The following is a 26018-nucleotide window of genomic DNA, read 5'->3' on the forward strand; positions in this document are numbered from 1 at the left end:
GTGTTGAGATGTTGGAAGTCCTATGATGTGCCAGCCCAGGAGGGAAACACTTGGATCCTGGAGACTCCAGCTCTGGAGGAAGGGATATCAGAGAGAAGGTCAGCAGGAACTGATCCCCTGGTTCCCAACCCGCTGGCTGCCTTGCTCTTGAGGGAGCAGGCTGGGGTCACTGATCTGCCGGTTAGATTCTGGCAGGCTGGATTTGACTCCTGGGGGGTGTTGGCTACCCTGCAGAAGGCAGTTTATCTACCTATTCCTGCCAGTAGCTTGTTGACTGTAATCCTTATGGAAATAGAAAGATAAAGCATTGCTGCGGTCCTAGGTTAACATGCACACCTGCACCAGTGATGCTATTACTACCCTGAAAGAACTATTAGGATATAGTTGTTGCACTGAGCTTCCACTCTTAGACACAAGAGCTGGCAACAGATGATGTTAATGCTTGGGGCAATTCTTCAAATAGGTTTCTGAAGTGTTTTGCGGGTTTATTATTGGGGGAGTAGAAAATTCTTCTTTGTGCGTTTATGAGCATGTGGTACTTTCTTAATGAGCTAGTCATTTTTTCGGTGAAAAAGTTGTTGAGATGATTCCAACACAAAATGTAAGAGACTGGGAATGTGTTGCTTGTCTGGCTGCAAGAGGTTGAAAAGTAACTTTATTTAGAATAATGTTGACAAATACTCAGTTTCTGGGAAGGGAAACAAGATATGTTTGATGAAATTCACATTGTATTGGTGTATCAAGTACCTTTTGAATCTTAAGATCTCCTCTTAAGGAAGTGGAGAGCTGATACAGCTTTTGATGAAATTTAGTGTCAGTATGCTTTATGGAGGGTAGCCCATGCTTTCCTTACATTCTGTGTGCAGGTAATTAATAGCAATAATCAACTTCAGATGGCTTGAATTTTAACACAAGTATTTGTTTGACTAGGAGAGTACTTCAGTCAATTCCTAAATAAAGTGTGCTTTGAGAAATACCTCTTTTTTCATGTTATCTCTGCCTACTTGCCTACTGCTGCTCTGCAACTACTACTCAGCTCTGTGAAGATCCTGATTTAACAGACTGGTCTATTTGGCAGAGTGATTAGCAGGTGAAACCAATACCTTCCTTACAAGATGTAGAAGTGATAAGGTCATCATGTTTGGGATCTGGGAGTACAGGTTAAGTAAAATACCTTTGAGCTTTTGTTTGCTCTTTTGAAGTAAGACAATGAAATCGAACTCTCAGAGAGTAAAATCATCACTGACTGCTGCACCACATTCAGTGTTTCACTTCGTTTAAAAAACCAAAGGTGCTTGACACTTAAATGCACCTCTAATTTGCATTTTGAAAGCCAGAAACTTCTTTTGCCTGCATCCCTTAAAACTTGTTTTACTATTCCTGGTGCATGTTTCCTCTGATGTTTGGAGACTTCTGCCTGGCACAGTGGCCATGCTGTGGCTGTTAGCTGTTTGTTAAGCCATGTCCAGACAGGCATGGCATTGCCTGGAAACTCTGAGAGGTATTACCTGATAATGTTCTGTCACCTGGGATGCTTTGCTCCTGATAGCCTGCAGAGGAATAAATGCAGGTTCTAGCATGAAAATTGTCCCTCTAAGTTGTTTCATCCTGCAGATAACAGGCCTGTCTTCCAGCACTTCATTGATTTAATTCCACCCAGTCATTCTCTGACTGGCTTTGTGAGCTGCAGCTCGGCTGTTCCCAAGCATTTGATCTAATGGGCTGTGATGAGGGTTTGGTACTTGAAAAACCTTTTTGTCAGAGCTGATGACTGGCTTATCAATGATTCATAAACACTTTCTTCAAAGTAGTATTTAGTCTTCTCCCCAGGCAGAGTACAGTACGTAGAGCAAAGAGTCTGTAGGTGCGTCTTTCAGTCTGCCCATGTGAGGTTCCACTTTGTCCTGGTACCCATCAGTGGCCCGCTTGGTCTGGCTGTCAGCCTGGGGACTGAAAAAAGTCCTTCCTTCCCCCAGCACCTATACGTTCCACAATAACGTCTTTGAAGCTTGTGTTCTCTTTCGCCTGGTAGTTTTGCTAAGTATCCCCATGTCCCCACCCAAATCCTGAGTAATGGATTGAGTAAAGTGAGGGACAGATCAGCAGTACTGCTAAACTGTTTCCCTGCAGGTGGAAGCAGCCTCTGAAGTACAAATGCCCTGGGTAGAACAGGTACAGAGACAGGGCAGCAGACGGACCTGAAAATAATTGAAAATAACCACCTTTGCTTAGAGTTAAATTCTCAGTGAATCAAGCTGATTTAGCTGTGAGATGGGGAGGGGCAGGTAACTACTGGTAGCTGGCATAAGGTCACTGGACACTTTCTGAAGGGGTTACTGTACAGCAGTTATTTTCAGCCTTTTTCAATTTAGAGACCCCTTCTGAGCAAACTTGGCTCAGATCTGCTCCTGCCTGGTTACCAGGAGCTGACTGGTCTAATGGACTGAAAGTATTGAGGAACAGATTAGAGATGAGACAGTCCTGTGTGAGTGGCAGCATAAGGAATGGGCTGTATTCTTGTTTTTAGCTTTGGAGAATTGAAGAACAAACAGATTTAGTAAGGCTGAGGTAAGCTGTTCTAACACTTTCAGGATATGGTTCTACATAAAATTGATCATGTATTTGGGTAACAGCTTCACTTGTTACCTTTGAATAGGATGTGCTTCCAGAAATCATGATAGTATAAGTACCAATATTTGCTTTATGAAAGAAGGATGCTCACATGTAAACACAGTTTCCACAATACATATGATTGCTGCTTAAAAAAAAAAAAAATACACAGCAAACAATTCCATTATCTTAAATTTAGGGTGGCTGTTTGTTACTAGTTTTCATTTATGGAAAGTACTAATTAGGTACTGAAGATTGCCATGAATAAATACAAGTTGTATTTGGAAAAAAGTCACTTATGAGAGGCAGCTGGATTGTAATTGTGATTACATGTCAGTGTCTCAATGACCCATATCTTGCAGGAGACCTATTCAATGATTTTTTTTTTAATCTTGTCATAGTAGATCTGTTAGTAGAGATTTGTTAAGGGATCTGATTATATAGCATCTGCTTCCTCATCTGATAAACACTGATAATTAGTTTTGTTTTCAAGGTTTTATACATGATTCAGAGCAATTCCCATGTCAGTAGGCTTTAATGAGGAAGGACTAATTCAGATCACAAGCAAGTGGGAAGTGGTACCAGAGAGGCAGGAGGGAAAGCATCCACTGAGGATCATAGCAATTCACAGATAATACTTCTTTCCATAGGAATAATAAACTCATTCCCATTGTTACTGAATTGCATGTGGTCTTGCAGTGTCTTCTTACCAATGTTTGCATAAAATCTTGTTTCAAAGTGTGTTGCCTATCCCTGAAGGAAGAGTTCCAACATGCTTAGTGATGTGCAATCATGTCTTTTGAATAAAACAATTAATGCTGTTCTGTCACAAGTAAAAAGACCTATATGGTGAAGCACTTCCAAATGCTGGAAGACTGTAGTCTTCTGACGTTGTTTTAGCGACAGCAGGATATTTTTAAATAAAATTTTAGTACTAAGAGAAAATATTTCGTGGCAGAAACAATTGTGACTTTCATCTGGTTTGATCAGGGTTCATTTCACTTCTTTTTAGGAATGCAATGGAGCTGCTTAAGTGAGAAGCTGTGCTTCTGGCAGCTGACTGTCTAAAGCTGACAGCAAACCCTACCTAAAGGAGAGTCAGCCCCCCCCGACAGGCCCACCTTCTTGCATTAGCTATGTCCAAAGGCTAGGGCCAGGAGGTTGACTGACTCCATGTCTGTAGTTAGATGTGATGAATCTGGGCATGTGATTCAATTTCTGATGGGCAGGAGAAATTGTAGTGCTCTGTTAGGTGATAAACCGTAACAAAACTGCTTTATTTGCTATTAGAAAGTTCCTCAGAGTTGGTGAGTTGACTCCAGCTTTGTGCTTTGATAAGGAAAGAGCACATGGTTGTGGTGATTATAGTTCTTCAGTTGAATCTATTGGAATTAAAATATATGAGACAGCCATGAAAGATGTGTGAAGAAAATACTACTTTAAATGCAAGTTTAATTTCTTACCCTCCCTTGAGAATTCCCACGACTGTTTGAACCTATTCTACTCCCAGGTAGGTGCTCTTTCAGGATTGGGTTATGCCTGTGTGGACAATGAATGCATTGGTACTAATAACCAAGTGCTCACAAGGCTCTAGTTACTCTTCAAATCAAAGGAGAAGATCCTGAAGAAAGTTATAACATGACTGGAGTGATCAAGGTGGTAATTTGCAAAGGTGATGTTGAAATAATGTTGTTAGTGTTATTGTATGATGCATAGGTACTTGCTTTTATAAAGTATTGCATGAGGATTCAGCCTGCAAATTTTGAGTACAAGTGTGACATGTGTGACACCTAGCTTGTCTAAACACCAAAGCCATTGTCCTCTTCTCAAGTTTAATTTTCAGATGCATCATTTAGTCAACAGAGTACTATGGATAGCAAAATATGGATTTTTATTTTTTCCCCCCACTTAAAGTGAACAAAACATATGAATTACTTTTTTAGGAGAATTACTGAAGTTTGGATTGCTATCTTGATACTATAAACCCGCAATAAGTGGCAATGTCAAGGGTTCCCACCCCACCTCCTCCTGGGGAGATGTCAAGTGGACCTGTGGCTGAAAGCTGGTGTTACACACAGGTAATCTACATAAATTCCAATGGCTTTATTTTCTAGTCATAATAATAAAAAACCAAACAACGCTGAAAATATTGAGTTGTGCTGATAGTCTAACTAGTTCTCAGTTAATGCTTGATATGTAAGTTAAATTTTATTGACATTTTCTACATCTTTTGTTCAGGTTAAAGTAGTAAAATTTTCCTACATGTGGACCATTAATAACTTCAGTTTTTGCCGAGAAGAAATGGGTGAAGTTTTAAAGAGTTCTACCTTTTCGTCAGGGCCAAATGACAAAATGAAGTGGTAAGGTCTTTATTCTAGCAACTGCCTTGGTTTTTTGTGGTTTTTTTTCCACTCACAAAAGTTGCGAAGTTAAATTGCAAGTAAATATTAAAATTTGGATATTTCTTGAAATTTTACTGTAGATACGGATTGGTTCTGATTTCAAAGTTTCAACAGTCATAAGGGAAACGTTTGTTTTGGTAGCATGTATCATTGTATCTTATAAAAAATATTTCTGAATTTATTCTGGGTACAATTTAAAAATGTACAATTTCTGCATTTCTTTCAGGTGCCTGAGAGTGAATCCAAAGGGATTAGATGATGAAAGCAAAGACTACCTGTCATTATATTTGCTTTTAGTCAGTTGTCCAAAAAGTGAAGTCAGAGCAAAATTCAAATTTTCCCTGCTGAATGCTAAAAGAGAAGAAACAAAAGCAATGGGTAAGGGGATGTTTATGTACTACATGTGAATTTGTAAGAACAACCCAAAGAAAATGCATACTGTTATTTTTTCAGTTGAGAACAGAATTTAATACTGAGATAAACTTTAAAATATCTTTTTTAATATCCTCTTAGAAAGTTAATTAAAAATCTTGTTCATGTTTCACACATTTCTGATCACTGAGCTATGTTAATTCTATCCTGAGCAGTATAAATTACAGCGCATTACTAGCTGCCGTCACTCCAGATTCTTGTCACTTGGCCTTTCCATCAGATTATTCTTGCTTCCTGTTAGTAGGGCTGTATTTGCTTTGTTTCTAGCTACAGTGGAAGTAAGTGTTTGATTTCCATAGTTAATTAGGATAAACATGCATGGCTGTTTTGAGTTTTTTGACACTTCTTTGCAGTGTTTTGGTCTGTTTCATCTGATTTACACTGTAATCAGTTTAAAAACATGAGCCACATATCCAAGGAATTAGAAGACTTTGAAATAATTGGTGATTTAATTGCCTTCTTGATATGAAAAATGTATGGCGCTCAGTTTCAAACTTACAAGCGCAACCTTCACTTGAAACTTTTTGAGAAAGCTGGAATTCTCGTGAAAATGTGTAATTTAATGCTGGTCTGCACTGAGTTTGTGCTGTTGCTAGTCCTGTATATGAAGAATCTGTCTACTTTTTTTCCTTCCTCCTACTCCAGGACTTAAGAGACCTTACAGGGTCTGTTCTGTTGCAAATTTTGAATTTCTTGGGAAAAATCTATAGTTCTCCAGGACTTGCACCCAAAGTTCATGCTACTTTCTCCTTATGTAACAAGGCCCATTTGTAATATTTTAAAGTAAATCCACAAAACTGAGTTCAAATCTAAAAATTTAATTATTGGACTTTTTGGAAGGAAAGTAAATGTATATCTTTCACTCTGTCCTCTTCTAGTGATGGAGTTGGTTGCTTCAATCTCTGCAAGCCTCCTGCTTCTGGAGCTTATATGAACAAAACTACACTTTCATACATTTGGATTGTGGTTTTTGGCTTGAGACAGTCTTCTGGTCTAGGAGTGGATTGGTGTATGTTATATGTAATTAAATGAAACTGTGGTGTGTGCATCAAAAATATTATGAGATGATAATCATAGAATCACAGAATTACAAGGTTATAAAGGACCTCTGGAGGTTGTCTAGTGCAAACCCCCTGGTGAAAGCAGGGTTGTCTAGAGCAGTTTGCTTGGGACATGTCGTGCTTTGAATATCTCCAAGGATAAAGACTCCACAACCTAGCTGGGCAACCTGTTCTATTATTTAACTAGATGCTGCTGGTCCTTTTCTTGCCTCAGGGCTGCATTGCTGGCTCATGTTTGTTTGTTGTCCACCAGGACCCCAATGACCAGTCACCTATTTCTTCCTCAGTGGGTTTGTAGCAAACCCCGAGCACAACGTTGCTCACATCGGCCTGCCCTCTAATCTCCACCCGTAAACTCTCAGCTGGCTCATCCATCGCAAGGCAGAGCTCCATGAGGGGTGGCTCCCACGTGTCCTCAAAGACCATATATGCGCCCACTGCAGCGCCCCAGTGGTGTGAGCCATCCCACCATGTCACTGTGAGGCCAAGGAGATCATAGCCCTGCAACTGCACATGCCCCTCTCATTCCTCCTGTTGCTTCCCCACACAGCGTGCATGAGTTCACGGGCACTCGGTTGTGGTGATTTCCCAGAAAACATATGAGAACTGTCCTAAATGAAGGACGCGTGATGGAGGGATTTTGAGAATCTGAAGATCATTTGCCAAGCGGTACTTTAAATGCTAAAAATGACAAGGTGCTAAAACCCCCAAATCCTATGAGTAGATGTGTCTTCAGTTTCTGCTATAGTAGCTGTCCTGTATTTGGCACTACAGGAATTATAAACATCTTTTCATTTTGGAAAATTGCCAACAGAAATCTTATTTCTTGGACTTTCCAGCCATTTACCATCTGCTTCTGGAGATGTTCTGTTTTTATTTATATTTTGTAATGACCTGACTTTAGATGTCCGTTGTAAATTGATAATTCATGCATAGATTGCTGCTTCAAGTGATGAAGCTGTGTATAAAATAGGTAATGAACTAACATTTAAACTTTATTAGAAAGAAGAAAAATACATTTACACTTTTATGCTGCTTTATTTTTGTGGCTTTGTGCACTTAAATTGCTACTGATCACTTAATTTCAGAGGCTTAACACTGGTTCTTGCTGATAAAAGTAAAATCTAAGTCTGCCAAATAAAGAATTGGGCTGAATGTGGAGAAGAAATTTTTGAAACCTTTTTTGTAAATGTGATTTTCTGACTTTATTTTTTCATTGCATTCCATGAGGTTTGTTGTGAGTTTTTGGCAAGTTGGTAAAAATGTGAAAACAGTAATGCAAATGCCAAAAAACTAAACAGTATTTTTTTTTAAAATGGCAATTTTTCTTCCTTGACGTACATACTTTAAAAAGTGAACGGTATTCTATGTTTGTTCCGTTACACTCAAAACCTACTCTGAACTTCAGTAACTGCATTTCCCTCTGCTTCTGCATGGGAGAGGGTTTTTTTTGTTTGAATACGTGAGTGTGATGAGGTGACAGGGACAGAGACACCTCCTGCGTTGTCAGTTCCTTCATTGTATTAAAAAAACCTGATCAAAACCTGTACAACTTATTTTACTTGATCTAATTCTAGGGAAAAAACTGTTATGAATATAATTTTTCCAGCTATGGGCAGTGAGGACAATGTATTATATGTGTGTTGTGGTTTAACCTAGCCGGCAGCTAAAACAACCACATTGCCGTTCACTCACTAACCCCCATTGGGATGCGGGAGAGAACCGAGAAAAAGTAAAACTTGTGGGTTGAGATAAAACCAGTTTAATAAGACAGAAAAAGAAGAGAATAATAATAATAATGATAAAAGAATATACAAAACAAGTGATGCACAGTGTGGTTGCTCACCACCTGCTGACAAATGCCCAGCTAGTTTCTGAGCTGGGTTCCTCCCTGGCCATCTCCCTGAATTGATATACTGAGCGTGATGTCGTATGATATGGAATATGTCTTTGGCCAGCCTCCTGGCCATGCCCCCTCCCAGCTTTCATGTACCTCCTGCGGAAGGCTCGTGCCTCCTTGCTGGCAGGGACTGAGAAGCTGAAAAGTCCTTGACTCAACTGTCAACACTGCTGAGCAACAACTAAAATGTCAGTGTGTTATCAACATTATTCTTATACTAAATCCAAAACGCAGCTACTAGGAAGAAAATTAACTCTATCCCAGCTGAAACCAGGACAATGTGTATGTTTTCCAATGTAAGAGTGTGTTACACGCTCAGTCTGTTTCAGTGATGCTACCAAGGTAATTAGCGTAGAGAAGTCTGTCTTGCCTGATGTCTTTATTTTGGATGCTGTAGAAGGAACAATATTTTAACAGATTCTGACATGAAAAATACTTTGTTTTTATAACAAACTTCTGACTTAAACTTCTAAATTGCTTTCCTGAAGGCTAAAGTATCTATCCATACCACAAATGAAATGGTGACGTGTTTCTTGCCCAGCTTTTTTGGAATTAAAGGGAAGTTCTGTCTTGGAGAATTCTTACTGAGATTGTTTTTTTTTTTTTTTCCCCCTCCTTTGGTATTATTTCAGAAATATTCGTGCTCTCTTCATTTTGAACAATCTTTCTAAATATACTGCAGAATTTGGTTTATTCTACATATATTCTCAAAGCCATTCCCAAATAACCTCTTTCCTATGTTTTAGCTCCCCATAAAAGTGTATGATGCTCTTTCCTGTGGAACAAGTGGCCACCTTACAGTGAATGTGTACATGTCATGTACTAATTTTTTGTGGGCTGTGCACATTAGAACTGGAAAAGAAAAAAGGGTTGTGTGGTCACAGCAAATCTGATGGATCAAAAAAAAATTATCATAACTGTAGCTAATAGGTAAATATAAATAATATCTTTTTATGACTGAAGAAATAGCTTGTTACTTGAAAGCTTTTATTTCTGTTTTGCTTTTTTAATGCTTTTACTGTATTTAAAAATAACTTCAACCTGTGAAACAAAATTTTCCATTTCAGGAAGAAGTCAAAACAGATTGTTATGACAACTGCAGAAGTGTTGTCAGAATGCATTTGTGATGACAAAGTCATTGTAATGGTACTTCGCTGTGAACAGTTTCTGTTTTGACACTTTGGCATTCTTAAACATTAACTGAAAAACTTCTCTTGCTGAGTGCCTAAGATAACATCTAAGGAGATGATATGGTTTGAATTGCAAATTGTGCTCTGCAAGTGCTATCAAGTATTTTATAAAATAACACTATTACAACATTAAAAAAAGTTTAATCAGTTGTGGATTTCCTAAAAATGTGACACACATGATCCAACTGTGTTAAATTGATTAATTTTTGGATTGATATTTAGCCTTAATATAGAATATTTAGTTGTTGTTATTAGTATTTTTATTTAACTTGCTTTATTTGTACATAACTGTGTTTTATCAGAAAGCCAAAGAGCATATCGATTTGTGCAAGGCAAGGACTGGGGTTTTAAGAAATTTATCCGAAGAGATTTTTTACTAGATGAAGCTAATGGTCTTCTACCAGATGACAAGCTTACATTATTTTGTGAGGTGGGTATAGGTTTTTAAGTGGTAAACTTTTAACAAAAATGTTTCTGCTTCAATAAATAGAGGTTTATGTTGATTTAAACAGTAATATGCTGTAAAAGTTGTCTTCTGTAAACTATAACTATGGTAAGATACACGTTTACTTGCTTTGTTTGTATTGTATTTTTTCTTTTTTGATACACGTATACTGAAGCGTAGAATAAGTCTGAATTGATCAATGTCTGCATGCTGGTTCACATTATTAAAACCCCAACTAATTGTCAGAATCTATATTCCTGTAATATCATAATTGATGGCTTTAACCAGTGAACAGGTCTTTTGAGTAAATTATTTATTTTTATAGTAATTGTTACATTTCGTTTTCTGAACAAATGCAAGTGTCCTGTAGAAGGACTGTTTAATACTGAGGATTTATATTCAGAGCTGTGGTGTAAATTTACAACTTCATGGTCTATTATGGGTCACTTTTATAATATCAGTTATGTTGGTAACCTAAATTGTTATATTAAAATTCAGTAAAACGCTTACTCAATGTTAAAAATGGAAAGTAGAGACAGTTGCAGTGTAAGTACAGTGTATGTTAAATATACATTGGCTGGTTATCTTTGCTGCCATAAAGTGATTAGTGACTTAGGAGGATGATAGATGCTCTAACTGCTAATAAGTTTGCTTTGATCTGTGTATTTACAGGAAATGTGTAAAATTGTCTTGGCAAGATTACAATTTAATTATATGTCATTAAACTGTGTAGAAAGAATAATTGAAATGTGGCCCCTGAGACTAGATATTGCAAATATAGTGCATCTTATTTTCACTTAGACAAGTTAAATTAGCTGCATGATAAATTTGTTATGAATACAATTATTTGGGTGATAAAAGCAGATGTAACAAGTGTTTCATGGTTCTGTAAAGATACTTTTGAGTATTTTCTAATTTAAAGTTTTCCTCATAATGAATACTTTGAGGTAAATGAACAGCTCTTAAAAATAGTGTTTGGTTTTTGGAAGTAGGTCACTATCTAATTTTAGAGATAAAGTTTGTTTAAACAGATGACTGAACAAATACTGAATTTTCCAGAGAGAAATATTGTTATTTAAATGTTGATGCTATTCTTTAAATATAATTGTGTTTACTTACAAAACTTCTCAATGTTTTAAAGTGAGTGGCTGATTATAAATGCTGAAGGAAGTACATCATTTAGTTGTGCACAGTGAGCATGTTAACATAACTTCTGGGTTGTTTCAGACTAAAGCAAAAAAAAAATCCAAATCTTTTTAAAACTTGTTTATTCTGATGTGTTCTTCTAGCTCTTCAGCTGTCATTAGAAATAACAGGTGTTGTTTGAAGGAGCTGTTTCTATACACAAGTCCAAAGTTTTTTGTCCTTTTAAAACTTTTAAGTTCTGATTTCTGTGTTCGCCTTCCTACTTGTATCCTAGTTGGAAGACTGACTTAACTGCTTCCTATAACTATATTGCACTTGGCTTGATAAGTCTTACCAGCTATAGCAGGTATTTAGTAAAGGTCACTAAGTACCAACTGTGCTGGCTGGCTCTTCTTTTCTGCCTGTTGGGTTGCAGAAGGATTATTTGGTCTTCCTTGGCGACAAGATATTGCCGAATGTTCTTAAGATCAGTTGGGTATGTCCTTGGACTGGAAACAGAAGGGTTAAGTACTTTGCAAAGTCTGGTGTTGCCACCAACAAGTGACCTATTGATTAAATACAACTTCATAATTTTATTTTGTTAAGCAAACTGATCTCTGTTTCGCTCAGTTCTCCCTTTCCATATAATCTGAAATTACTGAAACCTTGCAAGTATTCTTATTTGCTAATAGAATAGTAAATTCTCTGCAGGGATGTTTTTCCTATTGAGTCCTTCCACAGATCTCTTACCTAGCTTAGGTTGAGAGAGTAGTCTAGAGTATCACTTACCTCATCTTTACTATTAAACCACCGCAGAGTCAAAACCAAGAAAATTATATACATTATCTGTATTAACTGTCATCACACAGAGAACGTGTTCAAGTCATAGTTTATACATTTTCATATACCCTTACACATGAGGGTACGCAATGCAAACAGGACCCGTGCCCCTAAGGTGTGCATGCCATGCAAAAGCTGGATAGCTTCCTGAGAAGTAGAGTAAATCAGACCTTGTGGAGTACCTGGAAATCCCGGCTAGATTGCTACTACTCCTAAGGTTGTTTGCTATTAGTTCTAACATCTCATCATCATCCTGCAGTTTTGTGAAGAAATACCTTCACTCTTGTGAATGACTTGATAAACACAACTTTAAGGTGCCTGATATAAGAATTTGATATCAGGTGTTGAGACAGTCACAAAACAGTCTCTTTTAGCCTAAGTTTTCAATAGTTGCGGGATTAAGTTAAATGGATTTTAGCTTGATTTAAATACATTTTAAAAATCCACAAAGAATGAACTTGATTTTAAGCATACCATCTTAAAGAGATGACAAGAGAGAGATGAAATATTAGACCCCTGTAAGTGTTTATATTTAGGATCTTTAAAAGTTGTTACAACCTATAGATAATCCATGCTGGGCCATTCATGTGTAGGTGACTTGAATTAAAATTTTGCTTGGGTTATATCTCAAAAGGATGGCGTTGCACAACTATCAATATATATTAGAAACCATTCTAAAGCAGCAGAAGTTTGGAACATCAGATCAGTTTAAGTAGATATAAAGAATGTGTGATGACCTTCCTAGGCACTGTCTGTAGCTAACAAGAGGATGCTGTGTGGACAACTCAGATCATGAACTTTTGAGTGGAGTCTCTGGAGAAGCAGAACTGTCTCCTTTGACAACAGAAGACTAGCTTTGCTAAGCTAAAACTCCACTTGTGTGTATGTATATTTCCTGGAATCACTCTGTGTGAAAACTGAAATAAAGTACACAATAGCTCTGTAGATATTTCAGTGTTATAAATGTATAGTCTTACTGTGAAAGTGAAATTTCACAGTGCTTTCGGGTATTTTTTTTGTCCTTTAAAAGGTAGAAGAATATAAAGGAATTTCTTATAATCACAAGGGGGTATGGGATGAAACAGGGAATTAGGCAATGATTCAAATCCCCAAGCTGCTGTCTTAATTGGATCATCCTCCTCTTCTGATCTGGAATTTGGTTTGCAGTGCTCTGAATTTCTGTGAAGCTTAGCTGTGCTATTTCTGCTTTATGCCAGATTTATTCCAGATGCTGTGCCTCTGGAAATCAAAGTACTGATCTTAACTATATCAGCATTTTTTCATCATATATTAATCCTAATTTTCTGTATTTGGGAGATGCAGTGATCAAAATCTTGTAGTATAGCTCTTCTCTCCTTTATGAAGGTTTTATTCTCAGGCGTGTGCTCTCAGACAACAGAAGTAAAACCTGCTGAGCTCTTCTGCTTTCCCAACATACTGATTAAAAGGACTTAGTATGTCAAGATATCTGAAAAATGCAAGTAAGAATGCTACTGTCCTCTTTACTTATGTGAAAGACTTAAACATGGGGAATAATGGCAATATATTCCCTTCAGATGCACATATTTCACAATTTTCTTAACTAGTTCTGTACAAAAATTACATCCTGTGGGCATGCATTTCATTATTGATGTTAACCTACCTACTACATCTTATTTCATTGACTTCTATTTCTAAAATAATGGCTTTTAATCTTGTGTGGAAGACAATCACTTGTGATCCTGCATCAGCTGGACACAGTAACATGAGATAATGAAGGAGCCATGTTACTTGCACTTAGTTTGCATTATCACATTGCAGGTCAAGTATGAACTTACTGTAATTAAAATTAGGAATGTCATATGATTCAAAATTTCTGCGGGTTATTTGTATGAAACTTTTCTGTTACCTTGTGATTCTGATAATCTGTTTAGAAGTTTGTATTGTATATATTTTACTTAAATGTGTGAGGAGTGTTGTACTGTTGATTTATCTCTGAAATAGCATTAACATTTTTTGATCCCACTGGCATCCCAAGAACCGTATCTCCCCTTGACTGACTGACTTTGGCATTTCTGTGAGGTGGCATGTGGTATTGTGCTCGCTCTTTTTTGTTTTGGTTGGATAAATACACAATGTTAGAGTCTCTAAGTAAAGCTCTATTTGTTTTATGTTACTTAAACCGATGCTTTACAGTTTACTTTTATGGTTCTGGCCTAATGCCAGAAACACCACGTGGTTTTTGCTTTGTTTTGGAATTGCTGAAATTCTAGCAATAGGTACTGTAATTTAATTATTATTGGCATTCAGTTATGAAGGAGTTGTCTTGCTGTGATTTTCTGTTAGGTAAGCGTGGTCCAAGACTCAGTAAATATATCAGGACAGTCTAATACAAACACTTTGAAGGTACCTGAATGTCGACTAGCAGAAGATTTAGGGAATCTCTGGGAAACAACAAGATTTACAGATTGCAGTTTTTATGTAGGAGGACAAGAATTCAAAGCTCATAAATCTGTCCTTGCAGGTACTTTCTACTTTTGTATTGCTATTATTTTGTAATTAAAATTGCTAAAATTTTAAAATTTGATTATATTTAATATTTACTTTTCTTGCTGCAGCACGATCTCCAGTTTTTAATGCAATGTTTGAACATGAAATGGAGGAAAGCAAACAGGTAAGCCTTACTGAAAACTTTATACACAAATGTTTGTGCCTTGTGAAAAAGGGAAAAGTTGCAGAAAACTTGAAGCATTGCAAACTGAGGAAGATGAGGACTGCATCATGGTGCATGAGCGGAGGAGATACTACTCCTGAACGCTTTCCCGGTGATTTCTACGGGAGTTTCTTTGTGTAGAAAGAGCAGATAGGGCTGACTGGAGAGGTTCTGGAGGATTTCTTCTTTCAATTACTTGTATCTGCCCTAGATCAGTTTTTTAACTCTAGCTACTGATGTAATTGATCTAGTAATCTCTGCCCCCTTTTTGCTGTAGTTTATACCTTCACATAAGCTTATTGACTTGACTGAGGTTTTGCTGTAGTGTATTAAAACATTTTGTATGGGAGCTAGGACACAAAGAAACAACAGGTGAATTATGACTCAAATTAAGCCCTGAGGCCGTGAAGCACTCCTTTTCATTCACAGTTTCTGCAGGCTCTTGACCTGTATAAGTGTTTTGGATGGATAGTTACTTAATCAGCACGGAGAGCTGCTTCTGCCTTTATGCACTTGCTATCTCCCACAGCAAGGAGCTGTTCGTGTTTTTTGTGAAGAATATCTAAAATGGGTTGGTTATAGGCAGAATCCATGAAAAGGCAAGGAACTGATCACCTTGCTAAAGGATTGTAATAGACGATCATCACATAGTCTTGGAGGCTGCAACAATGCCACTTGTGTGTACAAATACATCGGATGACTACGGTGCTGTAGTACAACCGAGTTTCATAAACATGGCATTTTTCTTCCCTGTACTTCTCCAATCTGGAACCTTTCACAGGTAGAATTGGAATATATTGAAGCACATTTCTGGACTGAAAGAAACCCAGACATGGCCCAGCTTCAGAAATGTGCCGTGCCAGGGGCCTTCACCTTCATGTTAGCAGTAAATCTCCAGTGCAGCCCTACTCCTAAGTACTATATGTGGTTCAGTGGGTAGGAAACCAGAACATGTGCACCTCATGTGCTGGTAGTCTGTGGTTTTTGTACCCCATTCAAAAGTCTGGTGCTTTCTTCTACATCTTTGACATAATTTCCCACTTTGTTATTTGTTTGTAGGAGGTACTATTAGAGCATGGGGTCAAGCGTGCAATACCATAGTTTTAGGACTGTCTTCAGCTACATGATGTCAGTTAGATGTGCTTCTTTATTTGCTTTTTGGATTCTGAGAACAAAACATGGGCTGTGTTGGCTCAATGTAAGTTGAGCCACAAATGGCTCACTTTGTTCTGTCTGCTGCTCCAACTCCTGATATTCCAAGCACATCATTGTTGAGTTGGAAACTCAGCAGTATTTTTAAATATTCCTGAAACCATGCTTTGATTTTTACATACAGCCTGTGCAATACAGTCCGGAGTTAGACATTTTGAGAAGAAAGCTGCAGTTACTTTTTGTCTAAGCTTTTCCAGCTGATTTCTACCTGACTTTCAGCTACTGATTTTGATTACTTTCCGCTTACTGTTGAATGTTAATTGAAATTTGTAAGGATTTTGTATGATGGATGGCAAACGTAAACTTGTAGCGTGCATGCAGATGATATTTGATATGTTCACTTTAAAATGGTAGCTAAATTCCAGAGGGTTTTTTGATTATTCTTCTTTACCAGAATCGTGTAGAAATAAATGATGTAGACCCTGAAGTTTTTAAAGAAATGATGAGATTCATTTACACGGGAAAAGCACCAAACCTTGAAAAAATGGCCGACAATTTGTTGGCAGCTGCAGACAAAGTAAGTATTTGACTCCTAAGTTCTCAAACCTGATGTTTGCTTCTGGAATGTTGTGTTGTTTTTTTTAAAAAAAAATTTACTAAAATCTTTTTTCAGATTGATATATATTTTTTTTAATATGAGAAACAGTTCTCATCAGAAATGGATAAAGATGGGAAAGAATAGACTTTTTTTAGCAGTAGAAAGCTGATATATCTATCTTGACCAGAAGTGCTTCAGATATTAATTGTATTTACTATCAAATTTTTTTCTTTTTTTTAGAAATGGGGGACTGTAATACGATTTGGAAAATCAGTCTTGAATAAAATGTATCTTAGATCTTTGTATTCTTGAAGAGGATTTATACAAGTCTTTGAATTAACTGTGTGCTCCCTAAAGTACTGCTACTTCAGTCAGAACTTTCATCTTTTTGTCTTCCCTATAAACTTAATGGTTCTAATCTTTCATATCTTCTGTATTGAGATCTTGTCTACTCTTTAAATTGTTGCTCTGTGAAATACTTTTTTTTCCTACTATGGTTTTTGAGGTGGGGGAACTTACAGCAGCACAGCAATTAAGGTGAGATTATTCCCTTTCATGTTGTAACTTAGTTTTCTAACTTTTTATAAACTTGACCCAATACCTTGTTCTCTCTTCACTGCTTTACAGCTTGAGTTGAAATTTTAGTTAACTATCATCAGAGGACACCCAGTTGCCTTTCCCTGGGAAGGCATAAGTAGAATCCAGAAAATACTCACTTCAGAGTGTGTAATCTGAAACTTTTTCACTTTTAGCCAAGTGTATGGCAATTTCTTAAACTACTTTTGCAATTTCTGAATTGGTTGTGCAATCATATCTGTAAAACATTAGTGGTGAAAACTGCTGATCAATCCTAATATAAATCATTTCAGATAAGTTGTCCCAATAGTTAATTTCAAGAAGCAGTGATGATTTTTTTTCTTTTTCTTTTTTTTCCTGGCAACATAATATGTTCAATTTTTTTCAAGATCTCTTGACCTGGCACTGTCCTGGCCGTGGTGACTTACCACTCTTATTCTTTCCACCTCTCATTGCAGCAGCTCATCTTCCAAAACTGATTGTGTTTTGTCAAGTTTCAGTACACCCAAACGGAGAGGTGAAATGGTGTTATTTTATGAAAGCTGGCCTATATTTAGGACATAATTGATAAATGTAGAGAATATTCTAAGGTACAGTTGTATGATTGCCTGCAATAGCAGGAAATAAAAATGGTGAGCTTGGAGGTCTCTGTAGCTTTTTGTAGCAGTTAAAAACTGCTAGAAACTTTCTACCATTCCTTCTGAACGCAAAAGAATCTAAAAATGAGTGTCATGCATATTACCAAAGGCATTATGCTGCTGTATTATCTGGTAGGTACAGATTTGTTACAATTGATACCTCTATTTAGAGTAAATAAGTATCCTGAGGAGTAGTATAGTAATAAAATGTAAGTAAACATGCATAGGTCTAGAAACAGAGAAGTGTTAGGCTAATAACTTCTCTTTGGTGGCATTTCTTCATTACATAGAACAGTTGCTAATACAAATGTATGAGTGGCAGCTTGAATATATGCCACCTATACGTCTAAAATTCTTTTCAGACTTGAGAACTGTACGTGAAGGGTACTAAACTAAATGGGATGAGTAAGATCTCAGTAGAAATGTGTACAGCTGAATGAAACTTGGTCAGACTATGACCTTCAAAAAAGAAGCATGGTTTAGTCATGCAAAATATAATATGGGAATGTAATTATTTTATATCTGTTTTCTGGTAGGCTATGTCAAATGTATGGAAGAAATTAAGAAATTCAGATAGGGGCGGGGGTAAGCTTGGAACAAGCTAGTTTCAAATAGCTGATGTCTTTTCCCTTGGACAGTTTCATGAAACTGCATTTTATGATGTCTTGCCCCTCGATTTGAGATGTAAACCTGTCTAATGTTGGTTTTATTAAAGAGCCTGTGTCTGTTACTCTTCCTCCTTTACCAAACTGAAGGGAAATGAAAACTTCTAAATGAGTTATTTCTGTTGTTTTAATAGAAGTTCTCCCAGTAAAGAATTTGATCAGTTTGAAACCTAATGCATGTCTTGCCAATTGAGGACTCTTCAATGCAGCATATTGAATTTTGAATTACCTATCTGGAAGCTGCTTGATCTTAAGCTTGGGAGGCACCAAGCATTTTCATGACTGGAACTGTCGTAAAAACTGTAGAGATAACGGTAGAAAGAATGAGTTTGAAGAATGATTAGTGTAGTTTTTTCTTTTATCAGTATGCACTGGAACGGCTGAAGGTCATGTGTGAGGAAGCACTCTGTAGTAACCTCTCGGTAGAAAATGTTGCTGACATTCTTATCCTCGCAGATTTGCACAGCGCTGAACAGTTAAAAGCACAAGCAATAGACTTTATTAACAGGCAAGTAATATTTATGAGACTCTAGATATATTTGTGTTTATGCTTTGTGTACCTTTTCAATATTAGCACAGTTCTCTCTTACAGGTGCAGTGTTCTTAGACAACTTGGGTGTAAAGATGGGAAAAACTGGAATAGCAAGTAAGTTTCCCTGCCTAGCAATGTTCTGTACTGCTAAATAGACTGCAGATCTTAAGAACTGTTGTTTCATTTCCACACTACTGAGGCCAGTCACTGACTGTAAGTAAAGTAAGATTCAGCAGATGCTACCCTAGTTATGACTGTGACTTCCCCTTTAAATGATAGGGAGAGTTAACTGCCCTCGGTGTGAGATCCTAACAACAGCTGGTTTTCATTCCTCTCCTAGGGACATATCAGTGCCGTGAGATGGTGGCAGCAACCTTTATAAAGGAAACCATTCTCTTGACTAACCAGGTTTGTGCCTGGAGGAGTGACAACCCCAGTGTGGTTTCAAGACCTGCTTAGGTCAATCTGAGCCTGCAGTATTTCCAAAGAAAGGAGGGCGGTTGCTCTCTTAGCCTTCGGCAACATGTTTGTGCACCTTCCCACATGCCAGAGCTGGTACTCTTGAGGCCACACAACTAGTTGGTCAGGTCCCTCTGATCTGGCTGCCTCTGTAAGTGCTCCTGCCTGCACTGGAAATAGGTTGAGAATATGTGGCTCAGACTGTAGGACTGATTGCAGCATATATTTAGAACGGCTCGAGTGAATCGTGGAGTAGAAGACAGACAGCTTCAGAATAGCCAGTGGTAGGCTGAAACAGTAAGAGGACAGGAGAGCATGCACTTTGTACTATCAGAATCTCCAGAGAAGTTAAAAGCTGTGTTGTACCAGTTACTTTAAAATCAGAGTGTATCTCCTTAAAAATAAAAAGTTTTCACAGGCCTAATGGTTGAGCGTTATGTGGAAAAGGAGGGGGGTGGTAGAAGGTAAACAGTAAAATATCAGTGGAAAAACTAATAAAGATAAGTCAGAATACATAACAGTGTAAACTAGTTGATGTGTTCCTTCTCAAGTGACTTGGATTTACTGACCTGACTTCTGTCTTGGATAACTGCTAGTGAAGATGCTGGTCATCTTTGCTTCAGCTAAAAGCATCTACAATAAATCAGAGAAATAATGTGAGAGGGCCTGGCTTAATTTACTGACTCTGGGCACCAGGGAGTCTGAACTTTGGTATTGTTTCTCAAGGCACTTACCTTTACTGACGCACAGCAGAAGATTAAAGACTTGCATTAGCAATCTGCAAAAGGTTTTTTAGAGATTGTATAGTGTAGAGGTCAGCTGCTAACTTTATGCTTGACAGTGTTCCTGAAGCAGTATGAGGGTGCTCATAAAAGGCTTCTGAAAATGCAGGGCAGTGGAAACTTGGGATTGATGCATAAGCTGTTGGTTCCAAATTACACATTTATCCTATGTCAGTGTGGCATGCATCCCAACCCATGTAATATTCCTCGTGTGCAGAGTGAATTTTGTGCTTTTGTTGTATATTTCACACAAAAGTAAATATATACATTGAGTAAATACCTTGTTTTTAATCTCCTGGATGTCAATGTGATACTTGCTGAAATCTGTTGTTGCTTCTGTATTAGAAATCAACAGTGGCCACTGAAAGCCATTCTGAATGTAGAAAGAGCAAATATCCTCAAGTATGTTCCACTGTATTCAAATTGCGAGCTCCCAGTAAAGGGCCCTGTAGTCAGCCAGCAAATCTGTTTTCATGGCTTTTTCTTGTATATGAACTACATCATTTTTGCTGCAGTTTCAGCTGATTCATCTTGTCATCCTTCTCTCTCCCCAAATTGAGCATGCCCTTCTGTGTAATGAGATTATCATGTCTTCCCTTGCTTTTTGTCTCTGCACAAGACCTCATTTCCTTCTAGTTTTCCTCTTACCACTTTTATTGTTTTTCCTGAGCAATGTCGAGGCGGTTATCTTAAACCCAACACAGTGCCCAGTATTGGACAGGGTTCTCTAGCTGCGGTCTTGCGGGTGCTGAGTAGAGCAGAAAGTACCCTATGTCGTACATGTGATGGTATAATATACCCAAATTGCAATTTGCTGCTACTTTGCAATGGCATCCTTACCAGCATTCGTAAAGTCCGTTGATTTATAATGCTCAACTGCTCTTCTGCAGTAGTTTTGCCTTGCCTGCTCTTCTCCACTGTGCATTTGTGCATTTGGTTTGTAAAATTGTGTGACTCTTCTTAATACTTCTGTTTTCAGCCAAGCAACAGACATAATGGAAACAGCAGGCTGGAAGTCCATGATCCACTCCCACCCTCACTTAGTAGCAGAGGCCTTTCGCGCACTAGCATCTGCACAGTGTCCACAGTTTGGCATTCCACGCAAACGGCTAAAACAGTCATGAAATCTTCCATGAACTGTAGAGAAATTGAATTGACTCTACTCCTCCATGTCCAGAGGTGTTTTCACAAACCATAACAAGAGTTTTTGTTATCCTTGTCCACAGAACAGAAGCTGAAAAAGCCTATTGTTTGCTTTTCAGAGGGATAATTTATGGTTTAATCCTCAGCTTTAAATTAGACTGATTACTCTAATTCACTGAAAGGCCTTAAATTATCTTCAATGACTCTCTAGTCCATATAGTCTAATGTATCTTGATTTTTTTATTATTATTTTTTAATGTGCCTTGTCTTTTTGACTAGGCTCTGCAGGATTGCACTAGCTCCATAATGCAGTAAAGTTGATAACTGAAGATTAATTTTTGAAAGGGATCTTCCATTATTTTCAGAAGAAAAAAAAAAAATTATAGTTTGGTCCTGTGCTAACTGGAAGGTTTTAACTAGGCTCTCATTAAAAGCACTTGAACCAGAGGCACATAACGTACCCTAGACAAGTGCTAAATATAGGGAGAGCCTGTTTACCTTCAGCAAATGCCTACAGGCTATTTATGGCAATATACTGCTTTGAACATAATTTATTTTTCATTGTGGGGGCAAATATGCAATGGTTTGGCCCAAAAATGTATTTTCATTACAGTTTGTAATGCTTATTGTGTGTGTGTGTCAAAGCTGTCCAAACGGTAAAAAGAAACACAGAATAAACCTGTTGCTTGTGTTTCTTTATGGTCCATCATTAGTTTACATTTAATGCAGAACTGAACGAGAGGTAAAGAGTTCAATGTGAAAACAGAATAGCATTGTGTATGGAAAAAATACATCCCACATGTATGGTTACCTAGAAAAGTAAAGGATGCATAGAATGACCAAATGTAAATTGAAGAAATGGGCCAAATGGATTCTGAATATGCACTTTTAATGTGTAACTTTTGTATGTTGTGTGGTACATATATATTTTGCTTTTGATGAATTAATGAGGTACAGGTAATTGTGGCTTAACTTTTTAGATACATTTTAAGATGCCCACAGCCACATGGGATTTAGTTTTGTTAGAAAAGAAAGGCATGTCTTTTTAAGACTCAATTGAAGGTGGCTATTGCAAGCTTTCATATTTAAGTAACAGAATATTTTCGCTTATTTGAGAAAGGCATGTGAATAGTAAAACTTTGAAGGGATTTTTCCCATCTTGACGTGTATGCGCAGCGTCCATTAACACCTAAGGAGGTCGCATACACATCAAGAGGAGCGTTTCCCTGAAATGTCAGATGGTATTTGCAAGCAGAGACTTGCTCAGTCTTGCATTTCAGTTACTGTACTAGCATTGTGGATGGTATTGAAATTCTGCATAATGTGAAAAGGATGAAACATTTGTAAACTGCTTGTCATGGGCCAGTTCTTTATTATATGAACCTTAGCTTTAATACCAACATCCTCAGTGTTTGATAGCTTTGTTTACAATTGGGAGGAAAAGTCTGCAGTAGTGCACACTCTAAATGTTTCCTGAGTTACTGCATTGAGTTTACTGTAATAGTGATAATATGCTATATTTCTTTTTTTGGGAAGACTTGGGTTTAGCAGTGGGGAATGGGAGGAGAGCTCACCTAATTTATAAACGTATTTGCATAAGGGTTTTAGTTTGCCTATTTAAAAAAAAAAAAGTTATGCAGGGAGGAGAGAGGAAGAATTTCAGATTGTTTACTATCTTCAAATCTATCTCCATCCTCATTTCATTAAGATTCATCTGAACTGCTCTGAACGAAATTTTTAGAGGAAAGAGTATATAGTTTTATACTATGGCATCTAGTAAACCACTAGCAAAGGTAAATTGGAAAAAATGCCCAGCCCAATTTTGAAGAATAAAATAACCTCTAAACATGCATTTTCTTCTTACCTTGTAACTAAATCTTTATGATGGATAAAGTATAAAATCAGAAACTTTAATAGTACGTAAGGCATCAAATTATATATTTACAGAGATTTATCCTTTTAGCAATTTTAAAATATTTATCTAAAATAAGGTCTCATAAGCATTCTTCACAATAACACGTAAAGGTAATTGTTCCCTCCAAAACTGCTGCACTGTGTAATGCGTTAAGACTATATATCCTCATACTCATCACTGGTAAAACTTGCAGCTCTAACATACAAAGTGACTTGAATATTTAATGCTGTAATGATTGTCCACTTCTGCTTGTTCTAAAGTAACAACATACAGTAATCTAATGGAAAGCTTAAGGAATTTTATGAAGACTTTTTTTTTTTAGAAGCTTAATAGCACACTTTGTACCAAAAAAATGTCAGACACTGTGCTGTAATATTATCTACATCATAGAGCATCCACTTTTCGAGTCAGGCAGTGTATACCATACATTACACTAACAGAACAAAAACCCAACCCACAATAATTGATCTGTTTAGATTTGATATTATTTATTATCTGTATTTTTAAGTTTTTTGTCAACCCTTAAGAAAAAGGTAAAACAGTTGCTGTATTCTTAAGTGAGTGCACTAATTATTCACCTCTTCTTTAATTAAGTACATGCAGTGTTCTCACTGGAACAGGACAGCTGGTAATTACAACCTTCTCCTTCGGATTCACTAGCTTGTTTTGATTCCCCACATCTCAAGAGCTTGCCCTTCAAAACCTCAGTTGTCAGTTCTAAGTGCAGCAGATAGAAAACTATCTAATCAATGGACAGGTTTTTCAGGCTGAAATCTTAGGGGTTTTTTCTTAGTTTTATATACAGATAAGGAATATAATGTATGAAGGTGCCATGTTTTGGCTTGCCAACACTACTCCCTTGGATAGATGTGAACCACCGCTTCCATACTTTTCTGGGGAGAACCCTGCATGTGTCCTGTGTGTGCGTGCGTGTGTGCGTATGGCTGTGCGGTGTTTTTTGTCAAGAATGACTTTCTAAAAATAAGGACTCAATTTGCTGTTGAAATGCTATTATGTATTATATATATATTTTTTTTTTTTTCCATTTGAACCTCTCCTAAGGAGATGCTTTGGGTGGAAGATGCTTCAATAAATAATCCTTATTTCCTAGTCCATTTACTGCATGCAGAAGTATGAACACATTGTGCCTTTTTTAGGAAACTGTTGTAATGAAGGGAAGGTTTAACAGGATACAAGATCTTTTTTTAAAAGGTATTTTTAAAGGTGAAGCAGAATGCTATTTGATACACAATTGAGATGGAAAAGTTACGAATTACCCATCTGAGCTCTCTTGCATGTTGATTCTTGCTTCCTAAATTCAGTTTCACTGAGGTAGAAACACAAAAAAATGTGGAGTAAGTATTACAGATACAAGTTGAGTAATGGTATATTTTTGTGAAAATGTGAACATATTTGCTGTTACAAGATAAGTGTACGTCAAAATGTGATAATCATGGACACAAAGTTAGTTTTACAAGTTACTCTAGTTCTGATGTTTATCTAAACGTTGAGTATTTAGTATAAAACTCACCTTTGCACAGAAGGTCAGTAGAAGACCTATATGGAGATAATGTTCCTTTTAAATCCTCATGGAAAGGTTTCTCCCTTGGGAGAATAAACTGATGTGCAGTATTTGAAACTGTGTTTCATAAAAGACAGTGAATTGCAATTGTGAGGTATTGCTACCTGAAATATTGTTGAATTTTGTTGGTTAAAATTCCGAAGCTTAACTGATTTATTTTTTTGTAATTGACAGATGGAATGTTAACTGTCCTCTTTGTCTGGTGTTGATAGCATATTTAGTGCAGAGCTTAGCTCCTTAGCTAGCAAGACACTGACAGTCTCATAACTTGCCTTCTGCTTACAGTAAATGGACTATGTTTGTAAAGGGAATTCACTATTTCAAGTGTTTTGCAAGGAACTTCACTGTATTTGTAACCTGGTTTTTGAAGGCTTAAGATCACTGAGTCCTATTTTAGAAATTAAACCAGTGAAATGACTTAGACCTGTTTTGGGGTGGAAATGATTGAGAGAATTCAGATATGTAAACAGTTGTATCAAACCATCCAGCCTTTTTTTATCAGCTGATGTTAATGGTGAAATACTTTTTGTACCTTGTTGCTGAAAATATTTTTGCGTTTCAGCACATCAAGTTACAATAAAGTTGTTACTTCTACAGAATGCGTCTGTCTGGCTTGTATTTTTTCTTGTATACGTTTACGATGGCTACCTCTGCTTCCCTCCTTTGAGAAAGGTGTTTTACCAGCGCTGTCAGCCGAATGTAAAATACACTGCTGTCCTTTTGGGAAACCTTTTTTTGGGAGGATTGCATTGCTGTCTTGCTCTGATCTCCACTAACTTTGTTATTTTTCCATTTTGACTCTTTGAAATAACTGAGGAGCTCTGAATAGCCTATAATGTGCCTACCTGAGAAACGATTGCCTTTACAGAGACTGTCAGAACCGATACTCGGTGGGAAGAAGAGTTAATTCTGTGATGATGATGATGGGCTTCAAGGTTACCAAGAGATTTGGGGGGGTGTGTGTGTGTTTTCCACCTACCATGGAAAACTGTCTTTTTTTTTTTCTGTCAAGGAGTATAGGCTTATGATGACTGCATGCAACAGGAAGGTTGCTTGCATTTGTTACGGGAGAAGTGGTATGTAAGAATAATCTATATGGGTAGTTCGTGGGGTTTAATGTGTATATAGATATTTTGCAAAGATATATAGGGCTGTTGGTAATGCTGCTCTATATATTTCACTCTGGATGTGCTGAACTCCAGAAAAATGATGAAGTCACGGTAAGTTACTTCATAAAAAGTGACGCAGGCCATTTGAACAAGCACAATTACCTGTCTTG

At 37.2% G+C, this 26018-nt stretch overlaps 1 protein-coding gene across 2 annotated transcripts in view; it reads left to right on the forward strand.

Annotated features, from left to right (window-relative positions):
* Positions 1-25338, forward strand: part of SPOPL (speckle type BTB/POZ protein like) — a 37843-nt gene extending 12505 nt beyond the window's left edge. Inside the window, exons 2-11 of one of the 2 annotated variants that reach the window (XM_075757242.1) lie at positions 4554-4688; positions 4849-4970; positions 5239-5390; positions 9898-10025; positions 14331-14508; positions 14603-14658; positions 16304-16426; positions 18692-18834; positions 18919-18972; positions 19199-19838. In XM_075757242.1, coding sequence (XP_075613357.1) covers positions 4611-4688; positions 4849-4970; positions 5239-5390; positions 9898-10025; positions 14331-14508; positions 14603-14658; positions 16304-16426; positions 18692-18834; positions 18919-18972; positions 19199-19217 — 1053 coding nt within the window. In that variant the 5' untranslated portion in view covers positions 4554-4610 and the 3' untranslated portion in view covers positions 19218-19838. Of the gene's footprint in view, positions 1-4553; positions 4689-4848; positions 4971-5238; positions 5391-9897; positions 10026-14330; positions 14509-14602; positions 14659-16303; positions 16427-18691; positions 18835-18918; positions 18973-19198; positions 19839-21078 lie in introns of those variants that run through there. The other variant, XM_075757241.1, reaches the window with a different exon arrangement.
* Positions 25339-26018: the final 680 nt, after the last annotated feature.

This window comes from Balearica regulorum, chromosome 6 (genome assembly GCF_011004875.1).
Source record: "Balearica regulorum gibbericeps isolate bBalReg1 chromosome 6, bBalReg1.pri, whole genome shotgun sequence".
In the NCBI taxonomy this organism is placed as follows: Eukaryota; Metazoa; Chordata; class Aves; order Gruiformes; family Gruidae; genus Balearica; species Balearica regulorum.